This window comes from Podarcis bocagei, assembly GCF_964188305.1.
Source record: "Podarcis bocagei genome assembly, chromosome: 12".
NCBI lineage: Eukaryota > Metazoa > Chordata > Lepidosauria > Squamata > Lacertidae > Podarcis > Podarcis bocagei.
In genome coordinates, this window is record NC_138137.1 from 54,838,092 (window position 1) to 54,863,162 (window position 25,071).

At 43.4% G+C, this 25,071-nt stretch overlaps 3 protein-coding genes and 1 long non-coding RNA gene across 4 annotated transcripts in view; 3 read left to right on the top strand and 1 right to left on the bottom strand.

The window, feature by feature from the left end:
- The window catches only part of ADCYAP1R1 (ADCYAP receptor type I), a 391,549-nt gene that overhangs the window by 352,165 nt on the left and 14,313 nt on the right, over nt 1-25,071 (top strand). The window lies entirely within an intron of this gene.
- LOC308569735 overlaps nt 1-25,071 on the bottom strand; it is a 394,467-nt gene that overhangs the window by 99,987 nt on the left and 269,409 nt on the right. The gene's annotated exons all lie outside the window — the stretch shown is intronic.
- ZBTB47 (zinc finger and BTB domain containing 47) overlaps nt 1-25,071 on the top strand; it is a 416,665-nt gene that overhangs the window by 90,863 nt on the left and 300,731 nt on the right. The gene's annotated exons all lie outside the window — the stretch shown is intronic.
- The window catches only part of VIPR1 (vasoactive intestinal peptide receptor 1), a 115,617-nt gene continuing 113,638 nt past the window's right edge, over nt 23,093-25,071 (top strand). The window contains exon 1 of the mRNA XM_081163788.1: nt 23,093-23,475. Coding sequence (XP_081019914.1) covers nt 23,410-23,475 — 66 coding nt within the window. The 5' untranslated portion in view covers nt 23,093-23,409. The remainder of the gene's footprint in view (nt 23,476-25,071) is intronic.

A 25,071-nucleotide genomic window follows, 5' to 3' on the forward strand; every position in this document is an offset into this window, starting at 1 on the left:
TTAATGTGTGAAGCAGTGTGGAATGTGGATGTGTACTGATGGAAGTCAGGAAGATGTTAGTGCACACAACTTCATGCCAATGTGCGGTGTAATATGAGGTAATGCATGTTCTTTGTACTTTTGTCCATTTACTGTATTTATTTTTCCTGATTTGAGCTATAAAACGGTGGTTTTCTTGAGTCAAAATGAGAGTACCCCTAAACATTTTTTTTTGGGGGGGGGAGCACTGGTTAGCAGAGATGGATTCAGGGATGGTTTAGTCCAGGGGTGGGGAACCTCAAACCACAGGGCTGGATGTGGCCCTCTAGTCCTCTCTATCTGGCCCTAAGAACTCCCCTCAAGCCATACCCATTGGCCCCACTCCACACCCCAAATAGCTTTGCCTGACTGAAGTGCATCCATGGGAGCATATTCACCCAGTGCTTTTCAAGCTGCACTGGCTCCCGGTAGAGTATAGGGTCAGATTTAAGGTGCTGCTTTTGACCTTTAAAGCCCTTCACAGCCTAGGACCCTCGTACCTACGGGACCGCCTCTCCTGGTATGCCCCACGGAGAGCCTCAAAGTCCATAAATAACAACACCCTAGTGGTTCCAGGCCCTAAGGAAGTAAGATTGGCTTCAACCAGAGCCAGGGCCTTTTCAACACTGGCTTCGGCCTGGTGGAACTCTCTGCCTCATGAGACTAGGGCTCTGCAGGATCTGATTTCTTTCCGCAGGGCCTGTAAGACAGAGTTGTTCCACCTGGCCTTTGGCTTGGAGCCAATTTGATTCCCTCCCTCTCTTTCTTTTTTCTTTTCCTTCTCCTCCTGCGATGAGGCTACATTTTAATATTTTAATGTTCCATTATTTTAATGTTGTATTTTATTTTTGTTTTTAAGTTGTAATCATTCATCTTGTTTTTATTATTGCTTGTAAGCCGCTCTGAGCCCGGCCTTGGCTGGGGAGGGCGGGGTATAAATAAAAAATTATTATTATTATTATTATTATTATTATTATTATTATTATTATTATTATCATCATCATCCCTGAATCGTGGTCATGTCTCTTGCTTATTTATTAATTGCATTTACATTCCACCTTTTTTCTTCCAGTGAGCTCAAGGTGATGTTCTCCTCCTCCATGTTTCATCCTCAAAACAACCCCTGTGAAGTAGGCTAGGCTAAGAGATGGTGACAGGCCCAAGGTCATCCAGTGAGCTTCATGGCTGAGTGGGGATTCGAACCTTAGTCTCCCAGGGTATAGTCCAACACTCTAACCGGTATGTCTTGTTGGCTTGTCTGGATGGAGGACCAGGAGGTGGGTGAAGAAACTCATCTACAATTAACATTTGTTGCTCCACCTTCTTTTGTCTCTGCCCTGCCCACTACTGGCATCTTGGAAGATGGTTCAAAAGAATATGGGGTCTTTGGAGTGAAGACCCCATATTCCATATACACACTCCAGGAAGGAAGGAAGGAAGGAAGGAAGGAAGGAAGGAAGGAAGGAAGGAAGGAAGGAAGGAAGGAGGCCCCACTTCTTTGAGTTCATGTCCATCCTCCATATCATTTTAAAACTTTCAGTAGAGCTAATGTCTATTTCTGTTCATGTAAATACTTGAAACCAATGTTTCTTCAGATTCTCGCGCTTGGAACATTAAGGAGTCAAATGGGGTTAAAGGTCTTGCAGCTTGACTCTTTACAAAGCGAGTTGTCAGGGAGATGTTTTGAAACGCTGAGATGTTCTGCTATTCATTGTCATGGCTGATTTACTTTTTATGGGCTGCGAGATACTTAGAGTGTAATCTTTTGTGGAGAAGCACCATTGGAGATCAGGTGATGATCATATGAAATAAATGCTTGTGTCAAGTGAGGTCTCAAGAGAGTCCTGAACTTCCCAGGAGGCAGATGTAGCTTGTGTAATTCAATTCCCTGCCCTGCCTGATGTTGCAATATTTGGCAAAACAATTAGATATGTAGAAAGAAAGCCAACCGACAAACATTTGCAAACTGTGTTTGAGCTTCTTCCAAAAAAACAACAACAACCCTCAAATGGTCAATTTGAATTAGTCTCTTTATTCTAACTTAATTTATCTTGACCAAGAAAACCAATACTGTGCTTCCTGCATGAGGCTACGTGAGGATTTGCTGCTGTCCATTGTACATACTGAACTAGAATTAAATCCCTGAGCCAATGGCTAATTTTTCGTGCTCATTGAGGAAGCTGGGACAGAGCCCAGATTTACAGCCTAAACCACCAGTTACAAGAGGCAATCGCTGTGATCTCGGCACGTCCGAAAGCTTCAGCCACCTTGGCAATTTTGAGACAGGGCTGCAAAAAACTGCTTTTCTAGTCCCGTGTAGTTTAAGACTACAGTTTCTTGCACAGGCTCATGACAAAAAAATTGCACAGATTTGGAATCGTTGCATGAGGACAGGATAGAGGTATAATATTATTCACGGTTTGGAGAAAGTGGATAGGCGAAGTGGATATGTTGATGGCCTTCAAATCCTATCAGTCCCAGCCAGCATGATCAATGGTCAGAGATGATGGGAGCTGTAATCTATTCATAGCTGTCAACTTTTCCCTTTTCTTGCGAGGAATCCTATTCGGAATAAGGGAATTTCCCTTAAAAAAAGGGAAACGTTGACAGCTATGAGTCTATTATCTATCTATCTATCTATCTATCTATCTATCTATCTATATCTATCTATCTATCTATCTGTCATCTATCTATCATCTATCTATCTATCATCTATCATCATCTATCTATCTATCTATCGCCCTGTTATGTACTGAGTTGAATAGGATCCAAACTGCAGCAGTCTGATTGGTCCTAGAACAATAGGATCCAAATTGCAGCAGTCTGATTGGTCCTAGAACAATAGGATCCAAATTGCAGCAGTCTGATTGGTCCTAGAACAATAGGATTCAGAATGCAGCAGTCTGATTGGTCCAAGAACAATGCAGCAGTATGATTGGTTGGCAGGAACCACCCAATCATGCTCCAGATATAAGTGAATCCACAACCTGATTGGCTTACAGTAGAATTCCAGAATTAACCAGTCATGTGCAGCCCATTCTGTAAATAATGTATATAAAGCAGATACTTTGAGGGGACATTCATTTCATTCCTCCTCACCACTATGAGCTGAATAAAGAGCATGAAATCACTTTGTATATTTCACGCCCTATACCTGGAGTTCTCAGGGAGGTTCACAGAACAAAATCAAAATATAAATATAAAACCACAAAATATATAATCAAAATCAAAACAACAACCCAACACACACACCCAAAACACCACATTTTAAAAGGGCATAGGATGTCAATCAAATCAACCCAAGGCCTGATTACAAAGGAATGGTTTTGCCTGCCACCTAAAGGTGTATAATGAAGGCGCCAGGCAAACCTCCCTGGGGAGAGCATTCCACAAACGGGGAGCCACCGCAGAAAAGGTCCCGTTCTCATGTTGCCACCCTCCAGACCTCTCGAGGAGGAGGCATGCAAAGAAGGGCCCCAGAATCTCAGGGTCCGGGTAGGTTCATATGGAAAGTGGTGGTCCTTGAGGTATTGCAGTCCTGAGCTGCTTAAGGCTTTATAGGTCAAAACCAGCACTTTGAATTGTGCCTGGAAACTAATTGGTGGCCAGTGCAGTTGGACCAGGATTGGTGTAATATAGTCAAACCTTCTTGTTCCAGTGAGCAACCTGGCCGCTGAATTCTGCACCAGCTGAAGTTTCCGAACTGTCTTCAGAAGCAGCCCTATGTATATATATATATTTTTAAAGTAATATTTATTAAAGTTTCATAAACAATCAAAAGCTTCAAAGTTTAAACATAGAATACAAAAACCAAGAAAGACTACAAAAATACAAAACAAATACAAATACAAAACAAAACACATAAAAAATACACAATAGAGAACAGTTAACAAAATAGAAGAAAAAAGAATAGAGAACACCAATAAGCAAAACAGAAAAAAGATTAGTATTTTCATATCTTATATTTCATTCACTAATTTCTTGACCTCCTCACACCTCCCTTTTTGTATTCCAATTCAGATATTTAATTCAGCAAATCCTTACCCTTTATCATTTATCCTTACTCAGCATCTTAACCTATAATAAATATATATTTTCCACCAGCCCTATGTATAAGGCTTGGCAACCATATGTCAGGAGTGCTCTGATGGTGTTTCCTGCTTGGCAGGGGGTTGGACTCGATGGCCCTTGTGGTCTATTCCAACTCTATGATTCTATGATTCTATAACACATTGCAGTAATCTAGTCTAGCGAAATCTGGAGGGCCACAGTTTCCTTGTCTCTACCCTAAGAACTGGTGATACCAAAAGAGGGAAATATCCAAGCAGATGAAGCCACCACTGTATGACTGGATGATCTCGACAGATTCCAAAGTCTCCAGAGTTTTGTCAATGAGATGTTTTCCCATTCCATCCTGGAATCCATCTGTTGGGTATTTATCCCATTTGCATCACCATCCAAACACTTGAAATCACTATCCTCCTTAATCCTAATATTATGGTGTTTGGAGAGAACTTGGCTCATATAATGAGGCAAACAGTAGAATGATTCACTGGTGAGTGAGCAGGCTGTTGCTCACTGATAGCAGAACACTGACATTATAGAGTTCGCTCCCACAAGAGGCGGTGATGGATTTGGATGGCTATAAAAGAAGATTAGACAAATGCATGCGGGATAAGGCCATCGGTAGCAACTAGCCACAGTGGCTATGTACTCTCTCCATTTTCAGAGTCAGTAGGCCACCGAATACTAGTTGTGGAGAATTGCAGGTGAGGAGAGCCCTGTTGTACATTTCCAGGCACAATTCAAAGCGTTGGTGCTGACCTTTAAAGCCCTAAATGACCTTAGCCCAGTATACCTGAAGGAGCGTCTCCACCCGCATCATTCATCCCAGACACTGAGGTCCAGCTCCAAGGGCCTTCTGGCGGTTCCCTCCCTGCAAGAAGTGAAGTTACAGGGAACTTTCCTCCACAACTGATGACTTTGGGGGCATGTAAATCTTGAGTATGAACTCTGCCAAATGCATTTGAAGATCTTCCCATCCATGCCCACCTTGCACGATGGTCTCTGAATAAATCTGAGGTCTCTCCTGTCCCAACAGCTGGTGAAAATAGTCTGCACAGCTCCTAACTTCCTGGTAATGGGCTTGGGGAAACCCTTCTTGGGTCCTCTGGCTTTGTCCCTCCAAGTATCAGATGGGGAAAAGGTGGTGTTACCACAATGACTTGGCAGAGCTGCACATGATTAATTGAGGAAAGTGTTTGCTCTGGCAGTTTCTACGACTTAAGACATCTAGCTCTCAAACGCTCGTGACTATCTGAGCACAGCTTTAAGAGCAAAGTTGCAATATCTCACTTCCTTTGGAGAGGTGGGTGGACTGCTTGCATTTGGGGGATGAATCATCTCCAGCTTGGTTTAATGAAAAACCCTGCCTATTCTTCATTTATATGAGTGTACACCGGGCGTATTCATGATGGATCTCGTGCACAAGTCACCATCCTAATGCTCTAAGGAGCAATCAAATGGTAAGCTTGTCTGTACCTACGCATCCCCGAGGATTAAGATGCTTCTCAGGGGCTAGTTGCATCAAATCGCTATGCCATTATGCGCTTTATAACTTGGGTATCTGGGCAAATGAGGAAAGAGCAAGGCCAATGATCCTTCATACCAAAGCAAGAGATGGAACAACTGAAGCAAGGGATGGAGAAGACATAGTCAAGTTCTCCTATGCAAAGCCTGCTGACTGGAGGGTTCTCAAGAGTAGGAGAGTATCCCAGCAGACTGCGTCCATAGGCAACTTGAGGAGTAAAAGCCAGGAGTCTAAGCCCAGGAGCCAGAAATCATGAGCTGGGAGTCACAAACTGAGAAGCAGACACCGTGTCTACTGCTGTTGCTCAGAAAAAGCCCTAGACTTACTGTGATCCACTCACAGTATAAAAAACTGACAGTGGTCTACCCATTGTCGTTTGATGGATCAAAGTTGTTGAGGGTGTTTTTTTAGGAAGCAAATGAATGAATGGAACTGAATACAGTGGTACCTCAGGTTACAGACACTTCGGGTTACAGACGCTTCGGATTGCAAACTCCGCTAACCAGGAAGTGGTTGCTCCAGGTTAAGAACTTTGCAACAGAAATTGCGCACTAGCAGTGCAGCGGCAGCAGGAGGCCCCATTAGCAAAAGCGTGCCTCAGGTTAAGAACCTTTGCAGGTTAAGAACGGACCTCTGGAACGAATTAAGTTCTTAACCCGAGGTACCACTGTATATGAATGAATGAAACTGAATCAGCATTGCGATATACACAGAACATAATAAAAAGTGGATTATATAAAACACATAGTTGAGGGTCCTGAATCTGCAGTCAAATAGTGGACCTTAATCTGACGGTCCACTTTTTTTGCTAGGAAGCAGAAGTTGCTGAGCTTTCTTTGGAAAGGCAAAGTTGTTCAGCTTTTAATGTTTAATAGATTATTGTATTTTAGTGTTTTGTTGGAATCCGCCCAGAGTGGCCGGGGAAACCCAGCCAGATGGGCGGGGTATAAATAAATTATTATTATTATTATTATTATTATTATTATTATTATTATTATTATTATTATTATTATTATTTCTTAGGAAGCCAGAGTGGTTGAGCTTTTTTTATGATGATTGCTGGTGCCTGAATGGTTCCAAACTCACAAGGGTTTCTGACTCTCAATTATCAATATGGAGGGGGTCACTTCCCCGCCAACCCCTTTTCTGTGGTGGTTGCATTTTTAGATTAATGAGCGTCCAAATCTGACCACTTCTACAGAGCTGTAAGGTTCCGGATGACAATTCAGTCACTAATTTGAACTCTACAATGCTGGCTCCAGCAAACTCAGCTAAGAGATTGATTGATTGATTGATTGATTGATTGATTGATTGATTTGCTGAATTTATAAACCACCACCTCAAGGTTCGCCCCCTCCTGATGTAATCTCCACAACAACCCTGTGAGGTTGATGAGGCTGAAAGAATACAGTGACTGGCCCAATATCACCCACTGAGCTTTATGGCCTGGTGGGGATTCGAACCCTGGTCTCCCAAATCCTAATCTAACACTCTAACCGCTGTACCACACTGGTTCTCAATGCCCTCTGCATCCTCCCTTTAGTAGGCATTCTTGATCTCCACCAGCACCACCAGCACTGGGTGTTTTTATTTCATTCTGTCTTTTGCCCAGCTGGCAATCAAGTCGTAGCAGGAGCTACTCCTTCAACTCCCTGCCGGGGCCAATCTCTCGCTCATCCCCATGGGCACATCTGGATCCCTGAGCAAGTGTTGCAGGTGCCACCCCCTCTGGTCTCTTCTCTCTCCCTCCCTTAGTTCAAACCACCCCTCCCCACATCGTGCAGAAACTTTGATTTTCCAAGGGTACTGGGCAGAAGAATGAATCTGAGCCTTGAAAGGCACGTTGAGATGAAAGAAGAAGTGAGAAAGTATCAGATTTCCCACTTCCGCCTTCAGTTCTAGGTACATTTCACAGAAGGAAAGGTCATTGCCTTTGCCATCCCATGGCCAAGGAGGAAGAGAACGGGGACTTGGACGCCTCCTGGGCACCGGAGGAAGATCTAAAGGGTGTTGCGTGGCGAGTTTCCGTCCCCCCCAGGTGGAAATAATGACACATGACACAATTATTAAGGTTAATGGGCTATAAAAGGCCACAACTTTATTGATTACAGATGAAGAGCAGTATTGGCTTAGGCATTGGTCCTAACCGACTATATCCAACGCCAGCCTGTCTGCATGAAGTCCGGGAAGGGTTAACCACCAGTAGGGGGAGTCCTGCTGATGCACATCAACTAGGAACTCCCCCGGGGTCACCGCTAGGGGGCGTGGCTTAGGCCCTAACCTCCTTAGGCTTCAGACAGGGCCACAACCCCCAGAATCCTTTAACGGACTACCCTTCAATATGTGGGGCAGGTGATGGCGTGACCTCCCCTCTTCCATCTACAGAACTATACCAATGCCTAACTACCAATACCAAGAAAGTTGTGACGATTTGCTACGAGGTAGGTGAAAACCAAGTGGCTGGTGCCAATTTGCCAAGTGGAAAAATTCCTACCAGGCCCCTCAACGATGACCAACCAAGGTCCATAGCAAGGTCAAGGAACGAAAATCTTATAGGGTGGGAGGGTGGGAAAAGCAGGAACAGCTGGAAGGCGGAAAGAGGGAGATCCCCGGCCGCGTCCTGCCTTAAATAGGGCAGGCCATGCCCCCCGAGCCAGCTGATTGGCTGGCCAGGGGATGACACGGCCGGGAATCATGCAGGGCTGGCCTCTGCCCACCGCGCACATGGAGAGGCCATGAAGCCCACAACCCCACCTCCTCAGGCGGAAGTGGCTCTGTTGCCCTCACACCCACCCTGAAACTTCAGAGATTTAGCCATTTCTGGACTTCCATCTCTTTAGGAACAAAATGGTACACCTGCTGAACCCCAGTCCCTGTTCCAGCCATTTCTCAATGAATTGTGATGGTGCCAAGGGAGTTACACTGGGGGCGGGGAGAGAGGGAGCTAGGCTTGCATACTAAATCTTTTCTGCTGGCTGGGGAGCGAGCCAGCCAGGAACTATTTTTAAATCCCTAAGGAATGAAGCGGCGATGTGGTGCCAACACCAGAATCCTCAATGTGCAGTTATAACAAGAAGCTTTCCTTTCGCGGAGAGCTGGGGGAGAGGGTTGCCAGCAACTGGAGAAAAATCATCACGACCATCAGTGCAATTTATCAGGGCAAGCTTGGTACTGCAAAGCTTTAATTAATTAAGGATGAAGTTTCTAGTTGAATGTGTGTGTGCTTTGTAAAAAAAAGGAGTACCAAAATTTTAAATCCAGCTTCCTCCTGACAAATTTGCACAAGAGACTGGCATACCAGTGAAGCTAGCAATAGTCAGTCACAACCCTCTCGCATGAATCAAGAGGACCACCTGGATATCATATTTATATTTAAAGGTAAAGGGACCCCTGGCCATTAGGTCCAGTCGTGGCCGACTCTGGGGTTGCGGCGCTCATCTCGCTTTATTGGCCGAGGGAGCTGGCGTACAGCTTCCGGGTCATGTGGCCAGCATAAACTAAGCTGCTTCTGGCGAACCAGAGCAGCACACGGAAATGCCGTTTACCTTCCCGCCAGAGCGGTACCTATTTATCTACTTGCACTTTGATGTGCTTTCGAACTGCTAGGTTGGCAGGAGCAGGGACTGAGCAACAGGAGCTCACCCCGTCACGGGGATTCGAACCGCCGACCTTCTGATCGGCAAGTCCTAAGCTCTGTGGTTTAACCACTACACTAGGTTCTTGGCAGGTAAGTCATTTGGTCCAGAATCCTATTCTCACAGTGGCCAGTCAGATGCCCCAGTGGGAACCCTATAAGCAATACCTGAGTGTGTTCTGGGAAATGATATATAATGAAATGAAAATAATGTTTAAAATAACCTTTGGGGTTGTTGTTGTTGTTTTTAAAAAAAATGTCCTCCCATCACATGTCAAAGAGAAATACATCTACCAGACTTTTAGAAGACATTTGAAGGCAGCCCTGTTTAGGGAAGCTTTTAATGTTTAATAGAGTATTGTATTTTAATATTTTGTTGGAAGCCGCCCAGAGTGGCTGGGAAAACCCAGCCAGATGGGCGGGGTATAAATAAATTATTATTATTATTATTATTATTATTATTATTATTATATGAGTAGAATATGTGCTTTTATTTAAAATGCATCTCTGGGTTATTTGTGGAGCATAGGAATTCATATCCACCAAAAAAATATAGTCCGGCCCCCCCACAAGGTCTGAGGGACAGTGGACCGGCCCCCTGCTGAAAAAGTTTGCTGACCCCTGGTCTTAACTATGTGATGGATGGAGATGTGCTTCCTTTTGTCTGTCCTGGATCCTCTGAAATTTTAACAGCAAGCTGAGGAATTAGTGCTGTGCCGCATGTTTATGAAGTCAAGAAGCATACGTACATTATTTTGCTGTACTCAAACCGTAGCCTCGAGCAATAGTCAAGAGAAGAGATGAAGCTGCAAGATTCTGCACCCAGAGGTGCAAGGCGTATCTTTTAACACCTGACAAATTGTGGTTTCTTCCCCCCCTAGTGAAAATAGGAACCATCAACACTGTGGTTAAAGAAGAAGCAACAGAAGCAATAGGAGTATCTTACCTGGGCTTAGAATTAGTATGAAAACCACAATGTCATCATGCAGAAAAAGGAAATTTCTAGAGAAAAAGCTCCGAATTAATCATCCCTGATATGCAGTGCACATCACATCAACTTAGCTGTCTAAAAGAGGAAATATGGAATATATCCAATTAAGGACTGGTAGGAAAGAAAAGGGGAGTTTTTAATGAGAATTGTTTTTTGATGGCAACTGTTACTTTTCATTTAAAAAGGCTGCAACCATTAAGTCAATTGCTTTGACTAGCTGATTAGAAGAGCCTTTTGATCAGCTCAAAAGGTGCCCCTGATTCATTGGGTAGTCATTTAAACTTAAATGATTTTTAACGCAAGCTCGTTCTAAAAACAGCAGATAAAAAGTGCCAGGAGGAAGGGGGAACGAGGCAGTGGAGGGGTTGACGCAGTGCACACGCATTGGCAGAGCCAATCCAGCAGTCCTGCTGGTGCATTCGCACTGCACCAACCTTCAACCTCATCATGAGAAAGGCTGGGCTGGATGAATCCCAAGCTGGAATTAAGATTGCCGGAAGAAATATCAGCAACCTCAGATATGCAGATGACACAACCTTGATGGCAGAAAGTGAGGAGGAATTAAAGAACCTTTTAATGAGGGTGAAAGAGGAGAGAGAAAAATATGGTCTGAAGCTCAATATCAAAAAAAACTAAGATCATGGCCACTGGTCCAATCACCTCCTGGCAAATAGAAGGGGAAGAAATGGAGGCAGTGAGAGATTTTACTTTCTTGGGCTCTATAATCACTGCAAATGGTGACAGCAGCCATGAAATTAAAAGACACCTGCTTCTTGGGAGAAAAGCAATGACAAACCTAGACAGCATCTTAAAAAGCAGAGACATCACCTTGCCAACAAAGGTCCACATAGTTAAAGCTATTGTTTTCCCAGTAGTGATGTATGGAAGTGAGAGCTGGACCATAAAGAAGGCTGATCGCCGAAGAATTGATGCTTTTGAATTATGGTGCTGGAGGAGACTCTTGAGAGTCCCATGGACTGCAAGAAGATCAAACCTCTCCATTCTGAAGGAAATCAGCCCTGAGTGCTCACTGGAAGGACAGATCCTGAAGCTGAGACTCCAAGACTTTGGCCACCTCATGAGAAGAGAAGACTCCCTGGAAAAGACCCTGATGTTGGGGAAGATGGAGGGCACAAGGAGAAGGGCACGACAGAGGACGAGATGGTTGGACAGTGTTCTCGAAGCTACCAGCATGAGTTTGACCAAACTGCAGGAGGCAGTGGAAGACAGGAGTGCCTGGCGTGCTCTGGTCCATGGGGTCACGAAGAGTCGGACACGACTAAACGACTAAACAACAACAACAACCTCCTTGCTGCCTTAACCCTCTATGCCTGTTCGTGATATAAGAAAAGGAACCCCTAGGTTTGTATGTGTGTGTGTATAAAATATATTTAATAATATTTCAGTGTTTCACTTAAATTGCATTTATTTATTTATTTTATAAAAATTTTATTGGTTTTACAAGAATTTTTTATGGACACATACAAACAAATAAAGAAACAAACAAACATGTATAATTTCATATCCTTTCTTTCATAAACCTTACTTCGTCGACTTCCCCCAACCTCCCCTTTCTGCATCCCAATTCCAAAAAAATTTTCAGCAAATCCTAACACTTAATTTCATCAGATTTATCCCTTATTCTTTTCTTTTACTTAATCTTTTTCAGCTGTATACCCCTTTTTTTCCTCAGATCTAGACATTTTAGCACTCATTAATTTTACAATATTTCTTAAGGTAAACTTTAAATTTTTTCCAATCTTCTTCCGCCATCTCTTTCCCCTAATCACGGATTCTGCCAGTCATTTCAGCCAGTCCCATATAGTCCATCACCTTCATCTGCCATTCTTCCAAGGTGGGTAGATCTTGTGTCTTCCAATGCTTTGCGATGAGTATTCTTGCTGCTGTAGTAGCATACATAAAGAAAATTCTATCTTTCTTTGGCACCAACTGGCCGACAATGCCCAAGAGAAAGGCTTCTGGTTTCTTGGGAAAGGTACATTTAAGCACCTTTTTCATTTCATTATATATCATTTCCCAGAAAGCCTTAATCTTTGGGCACGTCCACCAAAGGTGATAAAAAGTACCTTCAGTTTCTTTGCATTTCCAACACTTGTTATCGGGCAAATGGTAGATTTTTGCTAGCTTGACTGGGGTCATGTACCACCTATAGATCATTTTCATAATATTTTCCTTTAAGGCATTACATGCCGTAAATTTTATACCGGTGGTCCACAACTGTTCCCAGTCAGCAAACATAATGTTGTGACCAATGTCCTGTGCCCACTTAATCATAGCTGACTTAACTGTTTCATCTTGTGTATTCCATTTCAGCAACAAGTTATACATTCTAGACAAATTCTTAGCATTGGGCTCTAACAATTCTGTTTCTAATTTTGATTTCTCCACCTGGAAGCCAACTTTCCTGTCTTGTTTATATACCTCCATTATTTGATAATAATGGAGCCAATCTCGTACTTTGGTCTTCAATTTCTCTTGACTCTGTAATTTCAGTTTATCACCCTCTTGTTCCAAAATTTCCCAATACTTTGGCCATTTGGCCTCCATATTGAGTTTTTTCACAGCTTTAGCCTCCAATGGTGACAACCATCTAGGAGTTTTGTTTTCCATCAAATCTTTATATCTGATCCAGACATTATATAATGCTTTTCTAACAATGTGGTTTTTGAAAGCTTTATGCACTTTGACCTTGTCATACCATAGATATGCATGCCATCCAAATACATTATTAAAACCTTCTAAGTCCAAGATATCTGTATTCTCGAGGAGCATCAACTCTTTCAACCAGTAGAACGCTGCTGATTCATAGTACAATTTTAAGTCCGGCAGGGCAAATCCCCCTCTTTCCTTTGCATCCGTTAAAATCTTAAATTTTATTCTGGGCTTTTTGCCCTGCCAGACAAATTTCGAAATATCCTTTTGCCACCTCTTGAAACAGTCCATCTTGTCAAGAATTTGCAATGTTTGAAACAAAAATAACATTCTAGGCAATACATTCATCTTTATAACTGCAATTCGGCCTAACAAGGAAAGCTTCAAATTTGACCATATTTCTAGATCCTTTTTAACTTCTGACCAACATTTCTCATAATTATCTTTAAACAAATTCAGATTCTTAGATGTCATATAAACCCCTAAATATTTCAGACCTGTTTCATTCTGGAACTTCTCCCTTTCCATGACTGTTAAATTTTTCTCCAAAACCTTGGTTTTTTGTTTATTCAGTTTAAATCCGGCAACTTGACCAAATTCTTGAATTAACTCTAAAACCCTTTTCGTACTAGTGTCTGGTCTGCGAAAGCCCTTAACTTATACTGTTTAGCTCCGACCTGTACCCCTTTAACCAGCTGGTCACCTCTAATCATGTTTAGCAACACCTCCAGAAAGTAATGGGGAGATTGGGCACCCCTATCGTGTCCCTTTTTCTATTTTAAATTCTTCAGTTATCACATTATTTACAATTAACTTGGCCTTTTGTTCAGAATATATTGCACCCATACCATTCTCAAATCCTTGGCCTACCCCCATCCCATGAAGATTCTTTTTCATAAAACTCCAAGAGATATTGTCAAAGGCTTTCTCCGCGTCCACAAATATCAAAACTGCTTTAGTGTTTATGTTCACCTCTAGTAATTCCAAAATGTCTATTATGTTCCTCACGTTACCTGGCAGGGGAGATACCATGATCACTTAAATTGCATTTAGCCTTTTAGAATGTATTAGGCTTGATTATTGTGAGTGTGTTTTTCTCTTTTTAATAATTTTCTTCTTTTCTTTTGACAAAGTAATAAGAATAAAAGTGCACCCCCACCCCCGAGACCATTCCATTGTAACTATCCAACCTCCCAAAATTTCAACACCTCTTGCAAGGATTTGACCCCTTTCTCTGGTAGTGTTCAAGCACTGCAGGAAACATGTTCCCTGGCCATCAATCTTGCTTCTACGACCATCAGCAAGATAGATTGCGGATTTTGAGGAGATAGGGAAGGCGGTTGTAGAATTTGTACTGTTAAAACAGAAAGGGGTTGTACTTGTATATATAGAGTGAAAAATGTTAGTTTGTTGTTGGGTTGGTTGGTTGGTTGGTTAGTGAAAGCTGGCAGTGTTGAGGTGTGTACAGTTGGTCAGTCGCTTTTGCAGAAAGACTTTTAAGAATAAAAGCAGAAAGTACTCTGCAAGGATACTCTTCTCGTGGACTCTTTTATGCCCACAAGGGTCCGAGGACCAGGCTGAGGTGACAAAGGGAGATCAGAACCTTTTTTTTTCTTTTTTACAAACACTGACAATTTCTCCTGCACATTCCCCATCTTACCTTAATAGCACGTTAATTTATTATTAATAGCTATATCCGATTTTTGTGTGTTCTGCATTTGTGAGTCTCCTCGCTCCTACGCTGCATTCCGTGTCTCCTTATCTACCCCTGAAAGTGCTACAAATCGCAAGATGTTTTCACACCGGAGGGTAAATCAGCTATCCTTGCAGCTCTCTGAGACCCAGAAAGAGGATTTTATGATGCTCTTCCCTCACTGAAGGCTAAGTTGCCAGGGTAACGTCGGACATCTGAGACCTAAAGTGGTCCAATGGCCTGGGCACATTGGGGCCACACCCGAGGTGATGCGGGGGTCAAGATGGAGCCATTCATGATTTACTTCTCATGACCTGTCACCTTTCCTGACATATGTGAATATGTTTTGTGGCTCTTTGTCTGCTGTGTTCGAACTACTCTGTAAGCTTTTGTTCTAAAGTGCCTCGGGGCAGGCCTTCTCAACTGGCACGTTGAGTTGAGTGAGTTCTGCCCTATTGCAATGGCTATACAGTGGTACCTCAGGTTAAGTACTTAATTCGTTCCGGAGGTCCGTTCTTAACCTGAAACTGTTCTTAACCTGAAGCACCACTTTAGCTAATGGGGCCTGCTGCTGCTGCCACGCCACCGGAGCACGATTTCTGTTCTCATCCTGAAGCATAGTTCTTAACTTGAAGCACTATTTCTGTGTTAGTGGAGTCTGTAACCTGAAGCGTATGTAACCTGAGGTACCACTTTAATACCAATGCTGGGTCCCTAAGTCTGGATGCTGGACTTGGAAATAGTTTCCTTGACATTGTAAACAGGTCAAAACATTAGCAGGATTAGCATTAACATTAGCAAGCAATAATCAAGAGAAGAGATGAAAAGGCAAGATTCTGCACCCAGATGTGCAGGTGGTTTTCTTTTAACAAATGACAAATTGTGGTTTTCTTCTCCTTAGTGAAAACAGAAACCATCAACACTGTGGTTAAAGAAGAATTAGTATGAAAACCACAACGTCATCATGCAGAAAAAGGAAATTTCTAGAGAAAAAGCACTGAACTAATCATCCCTGGTATGCAATGCACATCACATCAACTTAGCTGTCTAAAAGAGGAAATAAGGAATATATCCAATTAAGGACTGGTAGGAAAGAAAAGGGAACATTCCTTGTTTTCCTAGAGTGGACATGCAAGGGAATGTTTTGTCCAGTCAGTAGAAATTTCCTGTTCCTCCTGGCCTGGAGCATCCGTCCTTGCATGTGACTAGTGGGTGAGTGTGACCTTTCCAGATCTGGTAACAGGACAAGGCATGCTGTCACTCTCTGTTTTCCATCTTCCTTTCATCCTGTGAAATGCTGGACCGCTAGCCTGTAGTCACTAGGTAAATCTCCCTTAGGGGGTAAACCAGTTTGTATATGTTTGTAATTTTAAGCCTTAAGCCTGCCTTCAGGGATCACACTGTGCTCTGCCTGATCATGAGTAAACTTTCTTTTTATTGCTTATGAATAAGACTGTGATGTGTTTATTCTTTTAGGAGGGATTCAAGGGGTCTTACCAGGAAAATATTAGAACACATTCCAATCCGGACAAGCCAGATGGAATTGCGTATTTTCTTAAGAAACTCACACGAGTTTGCAACTAGTTTTCTGCTGTGTAAAGGGGAATGCACTCTGCTAAGTAAAGGAACTTGCTAATGTAAGTTAGGAAGGTTATTAATAAACAATATATCCTCTCCTGCCACCCTGAACATTCCCACAAAGGGTTATGGGCCCAGCATGCTTCTGCTGCGGAACTCTGCTAAGTAAAGGAACTTGCTATCGCAGGTTAGGAAGAATATTAACAATATATCCTCTCCTGCCACCCTGAACATTCCCACACACAATGCATGCCAATGGTGTCTGCTGCTCCTGAAAATAGGTCCTAAATCTAATCAGCCAAGGGAGCCATATTCTGTCATGCCCCAAAAGGAAGGATCATTCCCCTACTTTCTCGAGTCTATTGCAAAATGGTGGTGGGTGTCCCCATGGACTATCAATTATGTTGAGTCAGTGGCTTCTACCGGCAATGGGCTGGTCTGTGTACACGGTGTTAAAGCGCTTGATCCTTTAGCTGGGATTCCTGCATTGCAGGGGGTTGGACTAGATGGCCTCTGGGGTTCCTTCTGACGCTACAGTTCTACGATTCCATAAGCTCCAGTGGTGCAGCGCTGACTCAGGTTTGGCTTCCACTGAAAGCAGGTCGTTGGACGTTTGCTGGCATTTTGCGATCCTGACATTTATTTCGAAATGTTCTATTGGAGATGGCAAATAGCCATGTGTAGCGCTCTGCATTAAATCCAAGCAGACAGCCAAGCTCTTAACAGGTCTATAGTGTACAAACTCAGAACTCTGTATCTCTCTCTGTCTCCAAAACTCAAATTCCAATTGGTTTCCTTTTGTTTCATTGTGGCACACAGATAGCCTAGATCACACCATCCCCAACAGTTGAGGGTGAATCTAGCCATCGTGACTAGCAGCCACGGAAAACCTTCCCTTACATTAATTTGTCAATCCTCTTTTAGAGTCATCCGAGTCATTGGCCATTGCTGCCTCCTGTGGTGGTGAGTTCCACAGACCAGTTGTATGCCGGCAAATCAAAACGTTCTTATGTCTGTCCTGTACACATGAATTTGGCTTTGCAGTGCACTGTCTGTTGCTGCTTCAGCAGAAGATGCAAGCGTTTCAGCCGCTTCTCAGCTTACCTCCTAAATCAGAAACTGCAATTACAGAGAAACATGTTTTTCTTCTTCTTTCCTTCCCAAAGAAACTCTCCTTTTACATTGGTGCATGTGTGTTGTTCGTGACTTGCGCGTGCGTGTCTATTTGAGACCCCGTGTTTTTGCTCATCCTCTCCCTTGCACCATCAATCAGCACTGCTGTAAACTTTTGAGACAGCTCCTGGGTCACTGTCAGAAATGTTCATATTGTTTAATAAATGAGCAGCAGGAGAAGCCTGAATACTTGAATTAACATATACACCAGCCATATTCTCTGGAATGTTCATCTCAAAGGAAAAGAGGGAGGGAGCATCTGCCTTGCACACAGAAGTGTACAAAATACCGAGCCTGATGGCCCAGTGCTCCGATTCAGTATAAGGCTGCTTCCTTCGTACCTATTGAAACAGTTCTTGCTTTAATACCATGAGGACTAGGATCTTGTTGTTGCTGTTTAGTCGTTTAGTCGTGTCCGACTCTTCATGACCCCCTGGACCAGCGCACGCCAGGCACTCCTTCCCATAGTTTGGTCAAACTCATGTTGGTAGCTTCGAGAACACTGTCCAACCATCTCATCCTCTGTTGTCCCCTTCTCTTTGTGCCCTCCATCTTTCCCAACATCAGGGTCTTTTCCAGGGAGTCTTCTCTTCTCATGAGGTGGCCAAAGTACTGGACCCTCAGCTTCACGATCTGTCCTTCCAGTGAGCACTCAGGGCTGATTTCCTTCAGAATGGAGAGGTTTGATCTTCTTGCAGTCCATGGGACTCTCAAGAGTCTCCTCCAGCACCATAATTCAAAAGCATCAATTCTTTGGCGATCAGCCTTCTTGATGGTCTAGGATCTTACTTTAATGGAAGAGAGGTCAGTGCCGGAGCACCTGCTTCCAACGTAGAAGGTCAAAGTTCATCTGCAGGTAGGGCTGGAAATTTCTTCTGCCTGAAACCCTGGAGAGAGCTGCTGGCAGTTAGTGCAGGCAAACCTGGGTTTTGGCGTAATGCAGCTTTAAGAAAGAAAGAAAGAAAGAAAGAAAGAAAGAAAGAGAGAGAGAGAGAGAGAGAGAGAGAGAGAGAGAGAGAAAGAAAGAAAGAAAGAAAGAAAGAAAGAAAGAAAGAAAGAAAAGAAGGGTGCTATTTTTCTAGAAAAAGAGGTGCCAGAACTCACCATGAATGCCTCCCTCATTCTATAATAATAATAATAATAATAATAATAATAATAATAATAATAATAATAATAATAATAATAATAAAATTTCATTTATACCCCGTCCTCCCCAGCCAAGCCCGGGCTCAGGGCGGCTAACAACCAATAATAAAAACAAGTTGATTAAAATACAACTTAAAAAACAAGATTAAAATGCAACATTAAAACATTAAGATGCAGCCTTTTCACAGGAGGAGAAAAGAGGGGGAGGGAATCAAACTGATTCTAAGCCAAAGGCCAGGTGGAACAACTCTGTCTTACAGGCCCTGCGGAAAGAAATCAGATCCCGCAGGGCCCTGGTCTCATGAGACAGAGCGTTCCACCAGGCAATGGCGCCCACAACTGAGTTCCAGTGAGTTCTGGCTGGGGGAAAAAGCCCTGGAGAGAAGGAAAGAAGGAAGGAAGGAAGGAAGGAAAGAAAGAAAGAAAGAAAGAAAGAAGGAAAGAAAGAAGGAGAGAAGGAAAGAAAGAAGGAAAGAAGGAAAGAAGGAAAGAAGGAAAGAAGGAAAGAAGGAAAGAAAGAAAGAAAGAAAGAAAGAAAGAAAGAAAGAAAGAAAGAAAGAAAGAAAGAAAAGAAAGACCAGGGATGTTTGTTTGGCTGTCTCCTAGGCTTTGATCAACAGCATCAAGATGACAATTCAGTGGTTATATATTGTTCCACGTTGTCACTACATTCTCTCAGTTTGTCATCACTGAGTTCTGCCTCTGTTTGGCTAAGAGGAGAATTTCCTTCTGCGCTTTGTGGTTACAGGGGAACTGCTTTGTTAATGCACTTGTCAAGTCGCCTGTCGTCTCAGGCTGCTGAAAGAGCTCTATTAATCCCTAGCCGCAGAGGATGCGAGGCGCATCTAACACTGTCAGCTTTTGACAGCGCTGGCTGCGGCAGATGAGAGTTGTGGTCTGAAACACTGAGCTGGCACTGGGTTAGGGAAGGCTGCCCTAGACATGGGCATGCTGTCTTGCTTGCTGATAAAGGAAAAGGTAAAGGGACCCCTGACCATTAGATCCAGTCGTGACTGACTCTGGGGTTGCGCGCTCATCTCGCTCTATAGGCCGAGGGAACCAGCATTTGTCTGCAGACAGCTTCTGGGTCATGTGGCCATCATGACTAAGCCACTTCTGGGGAACCAGAGCAGCACACGGAAATGCCATTTACCTTACCGCCGGAGCGGTACCTATTTATCTACTTGCATAAATAGACGTGCTTTCAAACTGCTAAGTTGGCAGGAGCAGGGACCGAGTAATGGGAGCTCACCCCGTCACGGGGATTCAAACCACCAGCCTTCTGATCGGCAAGCCCTAGGCTCTGTGGTTTAACCCACAGTGCCACCCGTGTCCCAATGCCTTCCTCCAATCCCATCGTTCCTGAGGACAGGTCAGCAACCCAATGAAGCTTTCAAGCACTTCTCCTCAGTGCCAGGTAAGTGACTAGAGAAACCTCTGCATAAAAAAATTTAAAAATTCCTTCCAGTAGCACCTTAGAGACCAACTAAGTTTGTTATTGGTTTTTTATTATTATTTAATTTTATTTCAAAACCAAAATGAAACAAAATACAAGTATCAAATTCAAAATCCATATTCGTTTTCTAACATAAGCCTATTACATAGATTATCTAAATTAAAATTTACATGATTACTCTAGGCTTCCCTTTGCTCTACGTAAATACATCGCAGTTAAGAAATTTATATTATAAATAATATTATAGATTCCCACATGCCCCCCACACCCCTTCACCCAAGTGTGATCTCAATATTATTATTATTTTGCCATCTTGTTGGGTTGTTATAATTTAATAATTATTCAGCCATTTCTATTGTTATTTTCTTGCTTATCCCTGCACGTTTTACACGTTATCTATTAATATTTCAATTCCGGAACAATATTTTTTTCATATGTTCCTTCACTCCATCCCACTTTTTGATTATTCTCTAATTTAAGTGACCTCTAATAATTGCTGCCAATTTTGCCATTTCTACAAGTTCACAGTTTGTTTTGCCATTCTAATAAGGATGGGCTAGGTTTGTTATTGGTGTGAGCTTTCGTATGCATGCACACTTTTTCAGAGGTACACAGAAGCTCATACCAATAACAATCTTAGGTGGTCTCTAAGGCGCTGCTGATCACTACAGATGGTGACAGCAGTCACGAAATTAAAGACGCCTGCTTCTTGGAAGAAAAGCAATGACAAACCTAGACAGCATCTTAAAAAGCAGAGACATCACCTTGCCAACAAAGGTCCGTATAGCTAAAGTTATGGTTTTCCCAGTAGTGATGTATGGAAGTGAGAGCTGGACCATAAAGAAGGCTGATCGCCGAAGAATGGATGCTTTTGAATTATGGTGCTGGAGGAGACTCTTGAGAGTCCCATGGATTGCAAGAAGATCAAACCTATCCATTCTGTTTTTTAAAAAAATAATATTTATTGCTTTTCCAACAATTTAAACACTACAAACAACAACAACAACAAAAAAGAATAGACAACACAATACAATGCAAAAACACTACATAACACTAACACTAACACAAAACACTAACACATTAAACTCACAAAACAAAACAAAAGCAATTTAAAACACATCAAATAATTTCAATATCTTATCTTTCATTCACTTATTTCAGTGACCTCCTCACACCTCCCTTTTTGTATTCCACTTCTGTTAATTATTTCAGCAATTCCTTTCCATCTTCCTCTGATTTCTATCCTAAAATTATCTTAACATTCTAACCTTATTTCTTCCCTTTAATATTCTATTAATCTATTTATACTTAATTCCTTATAACATTTCTACTAAAGCCATATAACTTCATTCCAACATTCTTCTAACATTCATTAATTTTGCAGTATTTCTGTAAATAGTCTTTAAACTTTTTCCAGTCTTCTTCCACCGACTCTTCTCCCTGGTCTCGGATTCTACCAGTCATTTCTGCCAGTTCCATATAGTCCATCAACTTCATCTGCCATTCTTCCTGGGTGGGTAAATCTTGTGTCTTCCAATACTTCGCGATGAGTATTCTTGCTGCTGTTGTTGCATACATAAAAAAAGTTCTATCCTTCTTTGGCACCAATTGGCTGACCATGCCCAGGAGAAAGGCCTCTGGTTTCTTCAGGAAGGTATATTTGAATACCTTTTTCATTTCGTTATAAATCATCTCCCAGAATGTCTTAATCCTTGGGCATGTCCACCAAAGCTGAAAGAATGTACCTTCAGTCTCATTACATTTCCAACATTTATTATCAGGCAAATGGTAGATTTTTGCAAGCTTGACTGGTGTCATGTACCACCTATAAATCATTTTCATTAAGTTTTCTCTTAGGGCATTACATGCCGTGAATTTCATACCTGTGGTCCATAACTGTTCCCAGTCAGCCATCATTATGTTATGTCCAACATCTGGAACGTGTCCAGAGGAGGGCAACCAAAATGGTCAAAGGCCTGGAAACGATGCCTTATGAGGAACGGCTAAGGGAGCTGGGCATGTTTAGCCTGGAGAAGAGGAGGTTAAGGGGTGATATGATAGCCATGTTCAAATATATAAAAGGATGTCACATAGAGGAGGGAGAAAGGTTGTTTTCTGCTGCTCCAGAGAAGTGGACATGGAGCAATGGATCCAAACTACAAGAAAGAAGATTCCACCTAAACATTAGGAAGAACTTCCTGACAGTAAGAGCTGTTTGACAGTGGAATTTGCTGCCAGGGAGTGTGGTGGAGTCTCCTACTTTGGAGGTCTTTAAGCAGAGGCTTGACAACCATATGTCAGGAGTGCTCTGATGGTGTTTCCTGCTTGGCAGGGGGTTGGACTCAATGGCCCTTGTGGTCTCTTCCAACTCTATGATTCTATGATTCTATGATCTTGTTCCCATTTAATCATAGCTGATTTCACCATTTCATCTTGAGTATTCCTATCCATTCTGAAGGAAATCAGCCCTGAGTGCTCACTGGAAGGACAGAACCTGAAGCTGAGGCTCCAATACTTTGGCCACCTCACGAGAAGAAAAGACTCCCTGGAAAAGATCCTGATGCTGGGAAAGATGAAAGGCACAAGGAGAAGGGGACGACAGAGGACGAGATGGTTGGATAGTGTTCTTGAAGCTACCAGCATGAGTTTGACCAAACTGCGGGAGGCAGTGGAATAATAGCTTTAACTATACAGACCTTTGTTGGCAAGGTGATGTCTCTGCTTTTTAAGATGCTGTCTAGGTTTGTCATTGCTTTTCTCCCAATGACAATCCTGAGAGTTATAGTTCGTTAAAGGGTGCCAAGTGCTACAATTCCCAGAGCTCCTGGGGAAAGCGATCGACGGGAAACCACCCTGAGAACTGCAGGAGAAAACTCTTTCCCTCTTTTCTTTTTTTCTTTCCTTCCTTTCTTCCGCGTCCGTCTTTCGTTCCTTACCTTCCTCCTCCATCCCTCCTTCTCCTGCCTGCTAAGCTATCCAAACTCAGATCCCTACCTGGACCCAGCCAAGCCGAGCCTCTTCCCATTGGCTTTTCCCGGCAGCCCCGCCCCTCCTTTAGCAAGCCCCGCCCTCGGGGCGGAGCCAAGGGAAGCCCTTCCACGCGGCGCCTCGGAGGGAGCCGCACATTGACTTGAGCCTTGTTGCTCGCTGGTGCCTCTCGCTCCGGGTCTGCGTCTCTTCTGCGAAAGGGAGCCTCGTCCCTGCCAGAGTCTGCAGAAACGAAAAGGGAAAAAATCAAAGGAGGACGCTGGTGGATTTTTATTTAAAATTCAACTTCTGAAGAATGCAGAGATCACTTTCTCTTGCATGAAGAGGAGTTTATTTAAAAAGGAGCAAAGCAACGCACGGGGCAGAATAATGTAGTTGTTATTATTATTTTAAATTGTCCAAGAGAAAATCCGGCAGAAAAGAAGCAATTTTGCATTGTTGGATCATCCTTGCCCCGCACCGTCACGCTATGGAGTATAAAGCAAGACCGCGTCTGTGGTTTTGGGTGAACGTCCTCGGCTGCGTGATTTCCGAGGTGAGTGAGCAAAGGGTTGCAATAGCCCTTTTTCTCTGCGAAGACTGTAAGGGGGAGGGCAAGGTAGGAAATTCTTAAACAGGAGAAGGGAAAGTCTCTGATTTCTAACCACCTCCATACCTTAGGAAGATAAGGAGCTGCTTTCTACTGAGCCAGACCATTGGTCCATTTCATAAAATCGAAGAATTGTAGAATTGGAAGGATTCCCAAGGGTCATCTAGCCCAACCCCCTGCAATGCAGGAATCTCAGCTAAAGCATCCGTGAAAGCTGGCCACCCAACCTCTGCTTAGACACCTCCAAGGAAGGAGAGTCCATCACCTCTCCTGAGAGTCTCTTCCACCGTCAAACAGTTTCTACTGTCAGAAAGTTCTTCCTCACGTTTAGTCAGAAAGTCCTTTCTTGTAGCTCAAAACCATTGGTTTGAGTCCTACCCTCCAGAGCAGGAGAAAACATCCGTGCTTGGTTTCCAGACCCTTGATCACCTTGGTTGTCCTCCTCTGCACACGTTGCTGCTTGTCAACATCCTTCTTAAATTGTGGCGCCCAGAAAAGGACACAGTATTCCAGGTGTGGTCTGAAGAAGGCAGAATAGAGTGGTACTGTGACTTCCCTTGATCAGGACACTGTACTTCTGTTGATGCAGGGACGCGGGTGGCGCTGTGGGTTAAACCACAGAGCCTAGGACTTGCCAATCAGAAGGTCGGCGGTTGAAATCCCCACAACGGGGTGAGCTCCCGTTGCTCAGTCCCTGCTCCTGCCAACCTAGCAGTTCGAAAGCACGTCAAAGTGCAAGTAGATAAATAGGTACCACTCCGGCGGGAAGGTAAATGGCGTTTCCGTGCACTGCTCTGGTTAACCAGAAGCGGCTTAGTCATGCTGGCCACATGACCCAGAAGCTGGACGCCGGCTCCCTCGGCCAATAAAGCGAGATGAGCACCACAACCCCAGAGTCAGCCACAACTGGACCTAATGGTCAGGGGTCCCTTTACCTTTACCTATGACTTCCCTTGATCAGGACACTATACTTCTGTTGATGCAGCCTAGAAGAGCACTAAATTCATTCTAAATTCAGTATTGTCTACCCTGACTGGCAGCAGCTCTTTGGGTGGTTTCAGATGGGGTATGATCCCAGCCCTAGCTGGAGATGGAAGATGGGACTTTCTGCACGTAGTTCCTCTGCTACTGAGCTACACCCCTTTCCCCTATTAGGGACATAGGAATTTGCCTTGCCCTGGGTCAGACATTTGGTCCATCTAAGCCTGTATCATCCACACTGGCTGGCAGCAGCTCTCTAGAAGGTTTCAGACAGGGGACGTTCCCATCCCACAGCAGGGAATGAATCAAAGCTACTAATGAGCTGCGTCTTTTCAATTTGCCCTATTTGGAGTAGCTTAGTGGGGAAACTGGGGTGTCAGGAGAAAAGTCCACGAGGATGGATCCTGTGTTGAGTCAAAACATTGTACAGCGCCTGGCACAAAGCACCTAGTCGCAGTAAACCTACTGGGACTTCTTCCAGGGGGTGACGTTTTGAATGGACTGTTTTCTAGGTCTGTCCAAAGGGCTTTAAAAACTTGACTTTGTGTTTATACACGCATG